Source organism: Bos mutus, chromosome 22, assembly GCF_027580195.1.
Source record: "Bos mutus isolate GX-2022 chromosome 22, NWIPB_WYAK_1.1, whole genome shotgun sequence".
NCBI lineage: Eukaryota > Metazoa > Chordata > Mammalia > Artiodactyla > Bovidae > Bos > Bos mutus.
Window position 1 is genome coordinate 9,854,447 of NC_091638.1, and position 16,512 is coordinate 9,870,958.

At 39.7% G+C, this 16,512-nt stretch overlaps 1 protein-coding gene across 16 annotated transcripts in view; it reads left to right on the forward strand.

Moving 5' to 3' along the window:
• Nucleotides 1-16,512, forward strand: part of ARPP21 (cAMP regulated phosphoprotein 21) — a 162,520-nt gene that overhangs the window by 38,896 nt on the left and 107,112 nt on the right. For 13 of the 16 annotated variants that reach the window (XM_070359978.1, XM_070359990.1, XM_070359974.1 and 10 more), the window contains exons 2-5: nt 8,234-8,407; nt 10,198-10,364; nt 11,809-11,850; nt 12,628-12,717. In XM_070359978.1, the coding sequence (XP_070216079.1) occupies nt 10,236-10,364; nt 11,809-11,850; nt 12,628-12,717 (261 nt within the window). In that variant the 5' untranslated portion in view covers nt 8,234-8,407; nt 10,198-10,235. Of the gene's footprint in view, nt 1-6,551; nt 6,773-7,334; nt 8,145-8,233; nt 8,408-10,197; nt 10,365-11,808; nt 11,851-12,627; nt 12,718-16,512 lie in introns of those variants that run through there. The other 3 variants (XM_070359975.1, XM_070359977.1, XM_070359976.1) reach the window with 3 other exon arrangements.

Here is a 16,512-nt window from a genome sequence, read left to right on the forward strand (position 1 = left end):
TGTTAAAGGGTGACTCATCTGAGATTCTAAGACCTGGGGATTTCAGTGATGGACGAGAGCCAACAGCCAGCTGCCCTCTCACTAAAGAGACGGGGTGAGTAGGCAACCGATTGTCTTCCTCACTGGAGGCTAGCAATGAATAGTGCAGTTGAGACGAGGATAAAGTGTAATAATCTATGGAAAACGCTCCAGAATCACCCATGTGGAGGTAAATAATAAAAGCATTTAATGGTGTGATTGTTGGATCTTGTGGAAAGAGCTTGCTGTCAGTATGCAGTGGTGGTTTAGTTGCTAAGTCATGTCTGTCTGTTGGTGACCCCATGAACTGTAGCCTGCCAGGCTCCTCTGTCCATGGGGCTTCCCAGGCAGGAATCCTGGAGTGAGTTGCCATTTGCTGTCAGTATGTTAATACTCAATTTGTAGCCCAGATCCGCCCGACAGAATTAAAACTCTTTTGTTCCTGTGTCTCTTGAAATCTCCCCTGCTCTTCTTGAGATGGCAGCAGCAGATATCCATTTCTAGTAAACCTCTCTCCTGCCTTTCTCCCTGCCTCATGGGTGTAGAAGTCACTTCCTGCACTCACAGACCTTTAGGCCCACCTTTTAGCTTTTTATTTGAGTTGAAGCATCCTTTAATTCCTTTGCTCCGGTGGAGAATCTTTCCATTCTTCTGGCGTCGTGCGGGGGTGGGCGGAGGCAGAGCTGAGGTCATGGGTGGGTAATTTAAACTTCTACGTTGATTGCTTTTGATTAGACGTACTGATGGTATTAGCTAGTAATAATTCTGAAAAAGCAACCTTAAGACTTGAAGTATTCACAGGCGATGGCACCACACATTATCCACTGACATAAGGGAAAATAAAGACACTGTGGCCATGAAAGCCTCTTACTTTTCCCAAATTATAAATGGACAGAACACAAACCTTATCACCATTTCAAAAATCTAACAGAATAATAATTTATCCACTTATTTTTGCTTTTTCTCATTTTCCCTAAGTGTCTATTCTTTTCTTCTTTTCTGAACAGCTCACATTCTGGCACCTATAACTGCGTCACATTTGTTCAGTTTCTTTGTTTTTGAAATGACAGATTCTACTTCCGCTTCTTATAGAAATAAAAGACAAAAGTGTTCAGTCAGATGTGCTGAATAAAATTAATATTTATCACTAGCCTTTTTTTTGAAGGGCTTTTCCTCTTCATGATGAATTTGTATAACTTTGAATTCTTTAAGCCACAGTTGAAAATCTGCATTTCATGATATATCCTCGTCCGATTACAAGGTGTCTCCAGTATACATGTGTGTGTGTAGCTGCATCCAACTCTTTGCAACTCTGTGGACTGCAGCCCACCAGGCTCCTCTGTCCATGGAATTCTCCAGACAAGAATACTGAAGTGGGTTGCCACTCCAGTACTGGAGATCCTTCTCCAGGGGCTCTTCCCGACCCAGGGATCAAACCTGCATCTCTTACATTGGCAGGCGAATTCTGTACCACTTCACCACCAGTATACATAAATGGACATCAATAATGGATTATATATCTTTGGCATCTAGATCCGCTGAAAGAGGACATTTTAAAATACTTTATTGAACTAAATTGAGAATACAGAAGTTCTAACATCTGTGAGATTAATAACATTCAAGCAAACGTATCATTTCAATTCATCACCCCCCCTCCCTTCCCTAAAATAGTTTTGTTCGTCCCAGGAGATTATGGAGCAGTGATATTGAGGGAAATATTTAGGGTAAGTGTGTAATGTGGTAGAATTCCTGGAAGGTCTATTAAGAAACCAGAGTTACATGGCATTGTTAGCTATAAGATCCCAGCAGTGTTACTTATGTTCCCAGAAAATTTGCTTTAGTTACACTCAGAAGAAAAAAACAACTTCCCAAGTCTAAGATTCCGGTTCTTTGCTTAAAGATTAGGAAGACGTTCATTTCTCAATATTAAACGTGTTCTGGCCCCAGTAGATTCAAATACATTATTCCACATTTTAACAAATGTGAGTACACTTTATCTGGGAATCTTGCAGGCATCTGATTCCTGTATGGCCTCTAGAAAGAAGGTACCATGAGCTGTAGAAGTGAAGGAGGAAATTGGGCAGATGGTTAGCCTATAACTTGAGGTCATTCTGATGACTGTGGCTTATAGGCTTTTGGGGGTTTCAAAGAACAATGCCAAGCATGATGTCTAGAGGTCCACGTGTCCATAAAATATTAGGGATAATATCAAGAAAGACACATGCCATTATCAGGCAGACTATTCATGCAGACTCTTTGCAGTATATGAAGATACACTGGCTAGAGGAAGAAGATAGTGGTTCAGGGGAAGAAATGTATCTCTTGAAATACCCTGGAAATTAATGGAACAGATTAGATTCACCTTGTCTATATTTCTAATAAAGCCCCAGTCACTATAGGAACATGTGGTTTTAAGAAGAGCTCTGATCCTCAGTCTAAATGACAGTGTTTTTGACCCAGCTCTGCCACTATCTGGTTATGGATCTTCTCCAAGACAATGCATTTAGTATCAGCTAGACTGGCTGATTCTTGGTTCTTGGCAAGGCTGTGGTTCTCTGAGTACTCGCACATTTTCTTTGAGTTTGCACATGACTGGAGGTTGGTGACACTACCTTGTATATAGATAAGTCATGCCTAGACAATTAACAGATTGAGGCAAGAAACATAAGGTGGTGATTACCCTGCATGGCTTATGAAAGTTTGAGACTATTTTAAAATCCTGGGAGTGGTCCCAGGGGTCGCCCAGTCAAACTGAAGTGACCTTTAATGCTTTCTCAGTCTAACGTGGCAGCAGGGCCACTGGCCTTGTGCTCTGTGCTATTTATTTTGGTCAGAAAACTCTCCTTATCTGCCGTTTAAAAAAAAAGTGTGCAAAATACTGAGTCAGTGATGTGACAGAGCGGCTAGCTCCAGCCCTCTCATCCAGATGATTGACAGTGGGTGTTTGTATTGCAGTAAGATGCACCCGGGGTTGTCTTGCAGTTAGAAGTAGTTTCTGTTGCCTTTTGTGGATGAAGACACATTGGCCAAACACACCTTGATTCTAGTAGAGATGCAGTGGAAGACCTTCAGACTCTGAAGATCGTCACATCCTAACCTTTCATCCCTGCAGCTTCCACTTTGGATGGTTAAATAACAAAGCTTGTCTTGCCAAAGACGAGACTGCTAAGATGATCATGAGGAGAAGGAGGATGGTCCTTATTGTGTACCTTTTTGAATCAGCACACACCAAGCAGGTTACATCCACCACACTTGTCCTTACATATATCAGTGTTATCAGTACCCCAGAAGCAGTTTTGTAAAGTAAAAGGCCACTTCCTCTGTCGTTTTCTGCCTTTGGTCTGTTTGTACGTATATTGATTTGTTTCCTTTTAAATCATATTCCAGAAGAAAAGAGTTTTTTAAGTTCTTTCCTGGTGACATATACATAATATTTTATCATTTTAGTTGCTCCTAAGTGTACAATTCAGTGGCATTAAACAGTGAAGCCATCACATCTATACTCACAACTTCTCCATCATCCCCCACAAAGCTCTGTACCAGTTAAACAGTAACCCCTTCCTTTCTTACCTCCAGCTCCTGATAGTCTCTGCTCTATTTTCTGTCTCCATGAATTTGCCTGTTCTAGGTACCTTGTGTAAGCAGAATCACACCACATTTGTTCTCCGTGTCTGACTCATTTTACTAAGAATAATATTTTCAAAGTCCATCCATATTGCAACGTCAATTTCATTCCTTTTTAAGACAGAATAATATTCCATCGTCTGTATACCACATTAAGTTTATCCATTCATCCACTGATGGATACCTTTCGGCCATTGTGAATAATGCTGCCATGAACATTGGTGTTCTAGTCCTAGGTTTCTGGTTTTTTTTTTTTTTTTGGATATCCATCTAGGAGTTGAATTACTGGGTCATATGGTAGTTCTGTGTTTAAAAAGGTAGGTTGTTCTTTGTGTTGGTTTTTTTTTTTTTTTTTGCCTAGTGCTAACTTTTGAAGCAATACCAAGTAAGACCAATTCCTTGTTTTCTGAATGTTTTAAAATAGCATAAGAAAATAGCTATTTGTCCTCCCTAAGTCTTCTCTTGTCTAAACTAAAAATTCAAAATTATGCAACTATTTTTTTGAACCCAAATGTAGAATCTTATGTCAGTCTCTGCTACATTTTGCTTTATTAATTTTATCAACTAGTTCACTCTGTGGGGATATCCAAATATTTATTATGGGACCCAGTACATTATTTCCTTCTCCCAAGTTTATGCCTTTCTTCTTTTGAAATACACTGAGAAAACATTTAAGAATTATAAAACAGAATACATCTTTATCTTCCAGTTGATGACTAATCAAAAAGAGGATGATGAAAATAAAATTGTTTAAATTTTTTCATGTGGATCCATAAGAATTATTTAACTTTTATTATATTCTTTAAAAAAAAAAGATTTTTCCTTTTGAGATTGTATTAGCACATCCTTGTACATGGTAGAGATTCCATGAACACTTTTTAGGAAAGTAAAGAATTGAAACATTGTTTTTTTTTTTTTCCTTGGAATGTTTTTATTGAGATCCGACCCCTCTTATTTTTAAAGGCACTTATGATTTTTGTGGTACTGTTCTTATGTCCAAAGCTTTGACATCAGTTATTTCCATTATTGGAAGCCTGATAAATGTTGATGAAGGTTATGTTTGTGTCCAGTTTGCTGTAATAAGAAAAAGTGCTGTTCTTCATATGAATTACTGTATATTTATAAACTGCTTAGCTATCCAAGTTGAAATAAGAATATTCATGTAAAATAATTCTACCCTTAAACCCCTAGTATGAAAATTCCTCTTCTTAAATCTCCTCCTAGGTTCTTCCTCCAAAACAGTTGTCGGTTATTTTGGCATTTGCATGGGTGGTTCAAGAATCTTACAGAATGCTTGTGCATGGAGTTGACCAAAAGGAGTTTAATGAAAGGATAGAACTCCTGGTTGAGTGTTTCTTATACATGTATATTGAAGGAAAACATTTTCTTTGGGAAAGTAAACTTATGTGAAATTTTCGTATTGACATCTTTCTGTAACCTGGGGGAATATTCAAGCTCACTGAAGGTATTAATCTGTACCTTCTGTTCATGCCTTGATGCCATGGTGGCTCTCATTTCTAAAAGGATTACATTTCAATTACTTTTCTCTCTTTTTAAGTCTTTAAACTTAAACCTTCAAACTATTTTTTTTAAACTTTAACAGAATAACTGCTTTGAGACTAGGATGTGTCTTTGGTTGCTAAGGGGTTGCATTTAAATACCTTTTGCAGCCAATTGACAGATGACTAATATCACAGTTCGCCAGCAGCTTACATTTGCAGAACTGCGACCAGCTAAAAAAAGAAGGAATGGTGTAGAAGCGAGAACCATCTCAATTGTTCACATAAGGAAATCTTGATTATGTTGTTTCATCATAAAGGACCTATAGTGATTTGGGATGAGTCATCCTCTGCTGATTTTGAGTAGAAGGACTGTGACAAAAGTGACTAATAAAGTGGCCCTCCCAGCTTGCAAATAGAATTTGATGTCCCATTTTAGATATCCTCTGAGAAATAAATCACTGCTAGAATTGGAATCAAACCTCAAGCTTTATTTCTCCACCCAACAGCCCAGCGATTAATATATGTAACATGCACACACATAGACAATTAGGACACACCTATTTTGTTGGTGATGATGAAAGACAGAATATTTGGTCTTTTGCATTGTACTTCTCTCTCCCTCTCTTTCTCATCCCCACAAACTCAGCTGCTACTATTTGCAACCCTGCTGCTACTGCTGCTAAGTCACTTCAATCGTGTCCGACTCTAAAGTCAGCCAAAAAAATAAGAAACAACATGAATAGAATGTGAAATGGTCACTATTGTGCTCATTGTAAAGAGCTGCTAGTGTTATTGATCAGTTTCCTATAGCTTGTTCATTGCCTGCCTTTGCTCAATATCACCTCCTAATCTATGGTTAAAATCTTGTAACTGAAAGAACTGCAGTAACTTTTATTTTGTGCATTTGTTGAGTGTCTCCTCTTTTTCTCCCTCCCCCCATACCACAACCACATAACACTTGACACTTGGCCAGAATATCCATTAACCAAATGTTGGATAAAATATATTTGTTAGACATGGTTTTGCCTCTCTGTGTAAAATGGGAGAAATCGGAACAAGTGAAGATTAAATGACAGAGGAAGAGTCGGGTTAGTTAGGGGAACAGAAAAGCTGGACTAGGGTTGATTTCCTGGCAACACTTTCTTAGCAAAGAGAACAATTTTAATCAGTTACAAAAATATTTGTGATCCATATGTTCCTCTCTGCTCGTTCCCATATGCCCATACTCCCTTTTATCTTGGTGGATGATGACTTTATGATTCAGGAATGCAAGAATAATACCTCGCTGGCTTTAGAGCACAGTGCTATTTCCAAACGTGTCCTGGTAATTACGCACACACTATATATCCAGGCTGTTCACGCTCTGAGATGGTTACGTGAATATCAGTTTGTTCTTTCTTCGTGGAAAGAATTATATCTTGCATCCACCTACTGGGGCTGGAATAAGGCATCTAAGGCTTAGATCTGAAAACCGCACGAGCACTTCACTGGCTGGATTAACCCCGCTGTGCAAATAGGAGCATCAGAAAAAGGAGATGGGAAGGCTGCAGTGATCATTGATAACTTCATTCTCTTTGACAAAAGGAAAACAGAAGCCAGAAAGCATTTGGTAAATCCATCCATCACAGGTGCCTCTATTTTAAGACATATTAGATATGTGGCCCGTTGTTTAAATATATCCTAATTTTAAGGCATGTTGACTTCTATTTAATATCAAGTGTTTAGGATGCAAAACTGGTCAAAATTGAAAAATTAAAATTACTGTCGATGACCAATGCATTTTGATTCTAACTTCTTATTTCCTTCGCCAATATGTCCTTAAAAAATAGTTATATAATTTTTAACAGCACAAGAAACACTTTGTACAGCCTTTTTAATAAAGCCGTCAATCAAGCTGGAAAGGATTGACTGTAGAAATGATTGAACTTTCAACAGTTGTTTTCCTCTCACACAACAAATGGAGTCATAACCCAATAGGCTGTTCATTAAGCTGCAGTAAAACCTGATGAGGAGCCAGCTGTGCTCCTGGCGGCTTGGGAGGGGGAGAGAGGGGGGGCCAAGGGGGGTTTCTAAACTTCAGAGTAAATAACTGAGATGCACTGAGCGTTTTCAAAGTCGGGTCTGTGGCGGAACACGTGTGCAGGCTGTTATACTCAGCAGATGTGCGCCAGGGTAGAGTTGCAGCGCTGGGAGAGAGATACAGCTTGGATTGGGCAAATGGTATTAGGAATCCGTCTCTGTTTGCATTCAGGCTGTCTTCGCTGCTGCTCCTGGAGGAGTTGCGAGAAAAGGAAAGTGCACGTTCTAGCAGGGATTGTTTTCAACAGGTTCAAAAGTTTGCATGTCTGTTGAATCCCTCCGCAGGATTGCTTCGCTGTCAAACAGAATACCCAGCTGGTGGTGGCAGTCCTCATGGGGAGGGTGGGGGACCGATTGATGGTGTTCACCCAGCGACGAGAATATTAGGAATTCTTCCTGAACTGTCAGTGGAGGAAAAAAAAGAGCACTCTCAACAATATCATTATGAAAGTTTTCTTTTTCCTTTCTTTGTATTTTTTTTTCACTTTTACAGCTAATGCCTCATTAAGTCAAAAATCGTTCAACGTGCTTTCTTAGGATAGCTTTCCTAAAGAAAAGAGTCACCAAAAAAAAAACAGTACTCTGGAGATTATATTGATCTATAATTAAGACAAAGGCTGGGGTTAAAAAAGGGAGGCAAGACTTTTTTGCTCTTAGGTGATCTGGATTGTCATGGAGGCAAACACACAAGCTTGTTGTTTTTTTTTTTTAATATAAAGTGCGAGATTTCACTAAAAAAGGTTAAAAATGAAGTGAGTAATCTTCGGCGCATAATGCAATTGTTAATTTTAGCTCGTTGCGTGGGTGCCGCTCTTGACTTGAACAGCCGGCTGGAGCCTTCATTAGAGAAGAAGCAGGCAGCTTGGGACAGGTGGAGTGGATCAAGCCGTGAACGTGGTTTGCTGGAGGCCGGTCATCAGTGTTAGGAACCCAGTCTTGTTTGTTTAGTCCTTTGCCCCTACCATGATTATTGCCATTATCGTTACTGTTGACTTTTCGTCTTTTTTCAGGTGGACGATGTGTCAGACCGTGTAAGGGAATCACATGGAGATGGGCGTTTTGAACTGTTAATGGGGACATGGGACTCCCGTTGTCTCTGATCCCACGTGTGGATTTTCCCAGCGAAGAAGGACAGAAGCCGCTCCTAAGTTGCCAAGACCGGCAGCCGGACTCCTGCACGAAAGGTAAAGAGCTGTCATCGGATGGCTATCACTTCATCTGTATGTTTTCCTCAGTCTGTAAATGTGCATGTTTGCATGGAACAGTTCCTGAAAGGCCACCCAAACAGACAGCATCTGTATAAGGGATTCAGCTGGCTCAGAGTTTGTAAAATTAGAGCTCAATTTGTGCATTTCATTTTTTTAAAGAAATCTGGTCACGATCTGTTTTTGATTGAAATGCTCCAGGAAAAAAAGTTAGGGCAACAGAAGTCCTGTCTCCTCCCCCGACTCAGTACATTGAGAAACAAACTGTTTGCTTTGAGAAACAGAACTTTTTATTTGGTTAACTGCATCTCTCCCCTGTGTCACTGAAATATGAGAGATCTGTCAGGTACACTGAAGGGAATATCCTCAAACCTCCTCAAACCTCTGAGCCTTGCTCACTGGCCCCTCGCAAACTCCATCATCCCTGATGAAAACTTTTCCTTTTCCATCCCCACAATCCTTTGCCAAGTGAGCCTGTGTTTTTTTAACAGTATCATTAAATACCATCTGTCCTATCATGGTAGGTCTTAGCATATTTGCAACAGAAATTACTGTCTTATTAGATTTTTCTCATGCTTCCTATGTCCACTTGGAAATAAAGTTACTGAATTAGTATATGGTACTTAAACACTCCCAGATAAACATATCAAGACACTGATATGTCCATTAATAATTACTGTTGTAATGACTGGGAACAGGGCAGTCATTACTTGGGAATTTTTGTGAAAGAAGTGACTTTCTAGGCTACAAGGTCTTTCTGTCTTTTATTTTTTCTTTTTTCCTTCCTTCCTTTCTTCTTTTTTCCTGTCCTTTTTTTTATTTCCTTCTTTCTTTCCTCTTTTTTTTCCCTTTCCTTCCTTTTTCTCCTTTTTTCTTTCTTAAAAAAAAAAACTGAGGAGGAAGTAAAAGCTGAATTATTCATGAGCCTCATTTGACAGCACATCAGAAGGGGAACTGTCAGGGGCTTTATGGAGGTAGGGAGAAAAAAATACTAATAACAGGCTTATACTTAGAAAAGTCATTTCTAGCATCTGTGTAGTCATCTCTTATGAGCCTGGAGCATCAGAGTTCAGTTGTGATAACTTCATTGGAGCTCCCTGCCTGAGAGTTACTTCCGAAGGATCTCCACAGCACCAGCCACTGACAGGGGCTGGGGGAGAGCTTCTGCTTTTAATAGTATCTCTGTCAGTTTGAAGTCTGAAGTCCCTGATGGTTTATTGCCATATTGGGATCCTGTATGTATTCTGAATTATTACCTCTTACGTTGGTTTCTCCCCCTGTAGAGTGTACTGAATCCCTTAGACCCAGGAAGGTATGTCTATGGTTGAAACTTGCAAATCATTTGTGAGTCATCTTAGAGATGCTGTAGAACAGGTACCACCTCCCAACTCGGAAGCGGAGGAAGAGTTGGGGAAATACTCTCTTTTTCTTCTGCTTCCATTTTGGAGTGGAGCATAGGAACCGGGAGGTGTGTGGGACTTGGGTGTCTCAGTTTAAGATGTATTGATCCACCCTGACAGCAAGGTGTATTGATAGGAGCGTGTGTATGTGTGTGTCAAGGGTCGTGGATTGAGTGACCAAATCTGCCTCTTGGTGTTTGTCTGGGGTCCTTGATTTGGTCTTGTTTTATTCTCTTTCGGTGCAATTGGCAAGGAGGCTGGAGTTGCTCATTTGATTTTGAGAACAAAGGGAAGAATCCAGTATCTCAACCATAATGGTCAAGACTTCACCCTGCGCTGACTTTACTTTCTGATGTCTTCACCTTATAGGGTGTCAAACCTTGTGATTTTAATTTGCATCTGGGAGAATGTCTGAGCCAGGAGACCTGAGTCAGACCATAGTGGAGGAAGGTGGGCCTGAGCAGGAGACGGCCACTCCGGAGAATGGTGTGATTAAATCTGAAAGTCTGGACGAGGAGGAGAAACTGGAATTACAGGTGAGCCTGGAGAAATCCCATTTGTCATACTGCTGTGTGCACCCCTTTCTTTCATTTTGAAGATACTCTGAAGGTTTGTTTGTCTTCTTGCTTGTAAAGAGTTTGACTAGTAAAATGAACATGTGTAATCATGTCCAACTCTTTGAGACCCCATTGACCAGAGCCCCCCAGGTTCCTCTGTCCATGGGATCCTCCAGGCAAGAATACTGGAGTGGGTTGCCATTTCCTCCTCCAGGGGATCTTCCTGACCCAGAGATTGAACCCACATCTCCCCGCTGCATTGGCAGGCAGATTCTTTATCACTGAGTCACCTGGGAATCCCAAGTTAAATGAACAGAAAATTCATAAAACAAATCTTCTCTTTTCCCATTTATTAGTCCTTTTTTTCTGACTAAACATTACATTCTGGTCAAAATGCCCTTTGAAATAGTATGTATGTATATATATATATATATATATATATATATATACAAAAGAACATATTTAATGACTGAATTTTCCCACAGCTTCTCCATATTAATTTCCAGACCACCTCAAGGAGTTTGTGGAGGGCTTCTGCTGAGGCAGCTTTATACTAGCTGAGTTTTAAAAATAGATTTGTATTCCATGAAAAGAGGAAGGGTCAGCTCATGACAGACCAAGAAATATCAAAGACATGAGCTCTGTTGACCTTCTTGCGCAGGCTAAGCATCGATTCTTATCAGCAGAAAAGCTTAGAATTCCCAGCCAGGAAGAGAGCATGCCCTGGAAGAGGCAGGGGGCAGTTTGGGGGTGATTCAGAGTACTCAACAAGTGATATGTTTAAGTGGTCAGGATTTATGAGAGAAGGAGATTTGGTAGAAGGAAAACAAACTAGACTTGTAAATAAACCTGTATTGATTTTCTGTGAACCAAACTACAAAAGTGTTAACTGTTTTTATTTCATAAATGCACAAAGGCAGATAATGGCATAATGGCCAAATGACCTCAGGGCCAGCCTTTGCCTTCCCCAACAAGCTTCTGTGGGGCTTCCCTGGTGGCTCAGATAGTAAAGAACCTGCCTGCCAGTGCAGGAGATGTAAGAGACACTGGTTCAATCCTCGGTTCGGGAAGATCCCCTGGAGAAAGAAATGGCAACCCTTTCCAGTATTCTTGCCTGGAGAATCATGTTAACAGAGGAGCCTGGCGGGCTACAGTCCATAAGGTCACAAAGAGTCAGACACAGTGGAGCGACTAAGCATGCATGAGCTTCTGTAAGCAGGGAAGGAGAAAAGCTAAATGGTCAAAAGTTTTGGGGGAGCAAGGGCAGGAGTCCTCCTTCCCCATGGTTATAATGCCTGATTGCTGTTGTTATTTATTTTTCAACTCTAGTGACATCTTTTTCTCTCTCTGTCCCCCCCACTTCCCTCTCCTGGTTGTTGGTTGACTGTTTGTTTGTCTGTTTGATTTTGTTTCTAACATACAGAGGCGGCTGGTGGCTCAGAACCAAGAGAGAAGAAAATCCAAGGTAGGGTTCTGGAGTTCTGTGTTGACCTGATATCCATATGTCACATAGGGGTAGAGGATTTGCCAAGGAGGCACAGGGTTGTATGTAGATCTTGGCTGCACCCATGCTGCCTGTGTTTAATGTGGTCATGTTGACACTGCTCTTTCTTTCTTGCTCTGTGTGCTTTTTAATTAGAGCATTGAGGGTTCACATAGCTGCAGTGTATATATATTTGATCCTGGCAAATTTGACAGTGCTTTACAAATGAATTGCTGCTCATTTTTTTCATTTTAAATCAAATTTGGGGGAAATTTTTTTGTATGTCCAATTAGTTTCTGCCTTGAAGTAAACAGGTTCTGATGTTTAGGATACAGTCTTCAACTTTTAACATATTTTCTCAGTCAGATCACTTTCAAATCCAGTTTTAGTAGAATCCATCTGTGTTGTCTTTTCTTCCTTGCTTGTACATTCTTTGTATGTTCCCAGTGCGATGGGCAGTTTGCTAAGAGTTTTCTTTAAATATATTCTTCCATGCTGTCCTCCACCTGCATCGCCGTCAACACAGATCTGATGCTTTGAGCCAAAGTAGACGCTTTGTTCCCATCAGCCTAGGGGTCCAAGACTTGGAACCAGTGTAGACAGCCCTGAGCTATGGATTTGAAGCTGGCTTTTAAAAATTTCGATTTGGGAATGTCCAGAGAAGGTGGAGATGTTTTGACAGCCTGAGTTTATTTCCTGGTTGTTTTTTTTTTTTTTCCCTTTATTTTCCTTTCCTTCCCATTTCTTTCGCCTCCCCAGTCAGGAGCAGGAAAAGGTAAATTGACTCGCAGCCTTGCTGTCTGTGAAGAGTCCTCGGCCAGACCAGGAGGGGAAAGTCTTCAGGACCAGGTATACGCCCTGTCTTTATGGGTCATGGGGGAACGGGACCCACTTTGTGTGCATGAGGATTCATTTGGCATTAAACAGTGTTTTGGGGGGAGCACAAACTAGTTGAAGAAGGACAAAGTCCAGCTTCCTCCCCCATTTCTGAGACACCCTAAATTAGTTGAACAGTCTCAAAGTATTACATTTGTTTTTTTTCCAGACCCTCTGAATACTGCACATGGAAAGGAATTCAAAAGAATTTAGATTAAAATGTAAGCACGGTCGTGCTGCTATTCCTCAAAGGCTCTCTCTTGATCAGACTGAACCAAATACAGTCCTAAGTACCACGTCTCCTCCCTTAGTGGAGAGTCTTGCACTTGCCTATAAAAACACAAATTTTGGCTCTTAGGAAGTTTCAGAAATAGTGAATAAGGTGCATTGAGCTTTGGACACATACTTTTAGGGCCTTTGGTGGAGATTTCTCACTACCGGAAAAATAGTCCAGAAATAAATCTGAGATGAATGTGAATTTAAGTTAATATTATTAATACTTTGCTGCACATCCTTACACCTAATTTTTGCTCCTTACAGCAAGGCTGTTCAGCTCTAAAAATTCAACTTCCAACAAAACTCTTCACATGGTATTTATTTTTGTTTGCCTTTCAGGCATCATATTCGCTTTTAGAAAAATGGTCTTGCTGTTAAAATTTTTCCTTGTTTTATCAGAGGCTGAGAACAGTCAGGACAAAAGTAAAATGATTGATCTGAACTCAGAGGAGGAAAAATTAAGTTAGCATTATTTTCAGGGGCTGTGTTTTGCCTTTCTCTTTATAATTTCATTAAAATTCTCAAAATTTTCCTCTTGGATACAGAGAGCGTTGAGAGCACTTTCTTTCAAAGGACCAAAAATAAATTCCTCGTAGATTTCATCCTTAGAGTATTTTTTCCCCCAGCCTCATTTCCTCAACCTGCCACCCATGTCGTACGCCAAGGGCGAGCTAGCTTTCAGTAGCCATCACTATGTTTTATACAAGTTTTATTTTCCTTGGGCTCTGAGAAACGTGTGGCTTTTGTTCAGCATTTTATTTGTGCTTCTTTTTTGTTTGGAGATTTAAAAGGGGGAATGAGGCGAATATCACAGCTTATATCATTCAATGTGGATGGATGGCTTGTGATGTAATGCACACAATACATGTTAATTCTGCAGAATGACAGACTCTGAGAGAAATAATGCCCCAGTGGTCCCCTACTCCGAATGCCAGGCAGAAGAACACAGCCTTTATAGATTTCATCTGATTTTTTAATCCTATTTGATGAGGTACTGGGAGGAGGTTTTTTTTCAAGTGATCATCTGTATCATTGTACCCACCCTGGACTTAAGACTAGGTTACTCCTTGCAATTGGAGCAGAGAAATAAGAGGCAAATGGTACTTTGCTCCTGCTGGCCCCATGCTGAGTAACTTGAGACTAGCTTTGTAGGAATTAGAACTTGCAAGCCTTCCTTGGGACTGGCTGAGGCGGTGGGAGCAGGGCCCGCCCCCCACACCCCCTCACACACATATAAGCAAGTGGCCATGCTGCTCTTTTAGAGAATAAAGAAGCAGACCTTTGAGCTTGTATCCAATGCCTGCATTAGGTACCACCGGCACTTAACAACATGTGGGAACTGAATCCCCGACAACACTGGCCGAAGTGTACGGCATACGGATTGTATGGCTCCCCCAATGTGTGTGTATTCACAGTATTTGGAAAACTGCCTTCATTTTCCTGTGTGGGAAAAAACTTTTGCTACCTGTATTACTTGATCTCAGACCCATAGCAGATGGTTCAGTCTGTCCTTAAGTTAAAGGAAGTGTTTTCTTTTCTAATGTTATACTCTTTACCTATCAGTGTATTGCTGCAACTTGAATCATTCTTTTCCTGTTGTTGGAGATAAAGTTATCCTGTACTGATGTATTTAACACTTGTATTTTATTATTGAGCATATCAATAAAAATATTAAAAAAGAACAGATTGTTTTTTACCAACTCTATAGCACTTCGTGTGTTCTTTCAACACCATAACGTGTAGAAAAGGCACGTGGCAGGAATTTGTACATTTAAAAAAAAAAAATAATATCCTTTAGCCTCTGCTGTCGCATTCATATTTCCAAGCCTCTTTGATTTTAGATTTAAACTTGCCGAGGCTGGATGGATCAATCAGTTTTGAAGAAGTAATGAGACCACTTCCTGACCTGGGACCCTCGCTTTCCTCTCCTGACCCACTGTCAAATCGATTCTTCCCCACTCGAAACAAAAATGTTCCAGCTTTTTCCTTAGCAAGTGGAAGCAAACTGTAACACCAAAGTCTGCCTGAATCTTTGCAGACTAAGACATTTCTGTCCCAAGTGCTGTGATAAAAGACCTTATTATCAGATTACACTCAGTTTTGTATATGGCCATCCCCGGGATAAACATGTGGATATCAGAAAACCCGGCTAAGATAACTATTTACCATGAGAATGTATTTTAATGCATCCTCTATATCATACAGCTTTCCAACCATGGTGACTTTTTATTCCAGCCCAGAATACACAATAGAGCCCCTCCCCAAAAAGAAACTTGCCATTGGAGGACTTTGGTTTTCTGTTTGTCAGATCAGCTAGGTTTACCAAGAATCATTAAGAATCCCAGTTTGGCCATAATTTGAGGATGTAGAGACATCAGTTTAGTCACATGTAGAAAAGTCTTAGTTTAGTTTTCAGTGGGAAACACTATTAGTCATTGGGAATATTTTTTCCCCTACATCATAAATGTTAATGTCGCCAGTGGAAGAAAGTTTTCCCATTAGATGATCTCTTACATAAGAACCAGTGGGCTTAATGTTGGCTCATTTGTCATAGTTTTAATCATAGCATAGTTTTTTCATAAAACTGAAAAACATAATTTGGCTCATTCTTCTTCAAAACAGTGAACATACTATCATCCAAATGGCTGATATATGAGTTCATATGAAATGATCTGTTTCAGTACAAAATCAATAAATGCAAAAGTGGATCCAGTCCAAATACTGTAAATGGTCAACCAAGCATTAGTTCAAGAGACTCTTACATCTTGAAAGGATTCACTGATACTAGAATTAAAATAATATTAAATATTTATATTTAATTGATGGAAAATAGAGTCCTATTTTCTACCTTTTCCAAAAGGCAGTGCTTATTGTAAGTTTTAATGCTTTATTAATAGCTTTTGTAAGCAACATAGGGTAACCCATATCTAGGATTCCTTCAATTCTGTATTTTTATTTTTCATAGTGATAGAAATCAGTATTTATGTGGCTCTGAAACAACATTTTAATTGTAAATGGGCTATTATAGCCTGTATTTATGTCTGTTTTTTCCTGTAATTATGATTCATGTAATATCTGTCTGTCTGTGCTTGTGCCAATTTTTTCCGTTCAAGGAATTATATAAAAGAACTTGCAGAAGCCTCTTTTTTATGTTAATTTTTAAGACATGATCGTAGCTGTGATGCAAACTTATTGATAAAGAAATTTTTCCTAAGTGTTTAAAAATAAACCTATAGAGAAAATAAGAGTTGTGATCTACAGGAATTTAGCTTGCTTGCGGTTAATAGTCACAAGGCAAAGTTTTAGTACTAGCTCCTTCTCATGACCTTCCATTGACCTCCAAAGTTAATTCATCTTAAAGAGCAATTATTTTTCTGACAGGTATAATTTTTTTACCATTTAAGAAAAAAAATCTGTACCTGGCTTTCATTTTCCTGTTCTTAATAATCTCTATGCAAAATGGAAACCAGACAGAGATTCTTAAATCTGGCC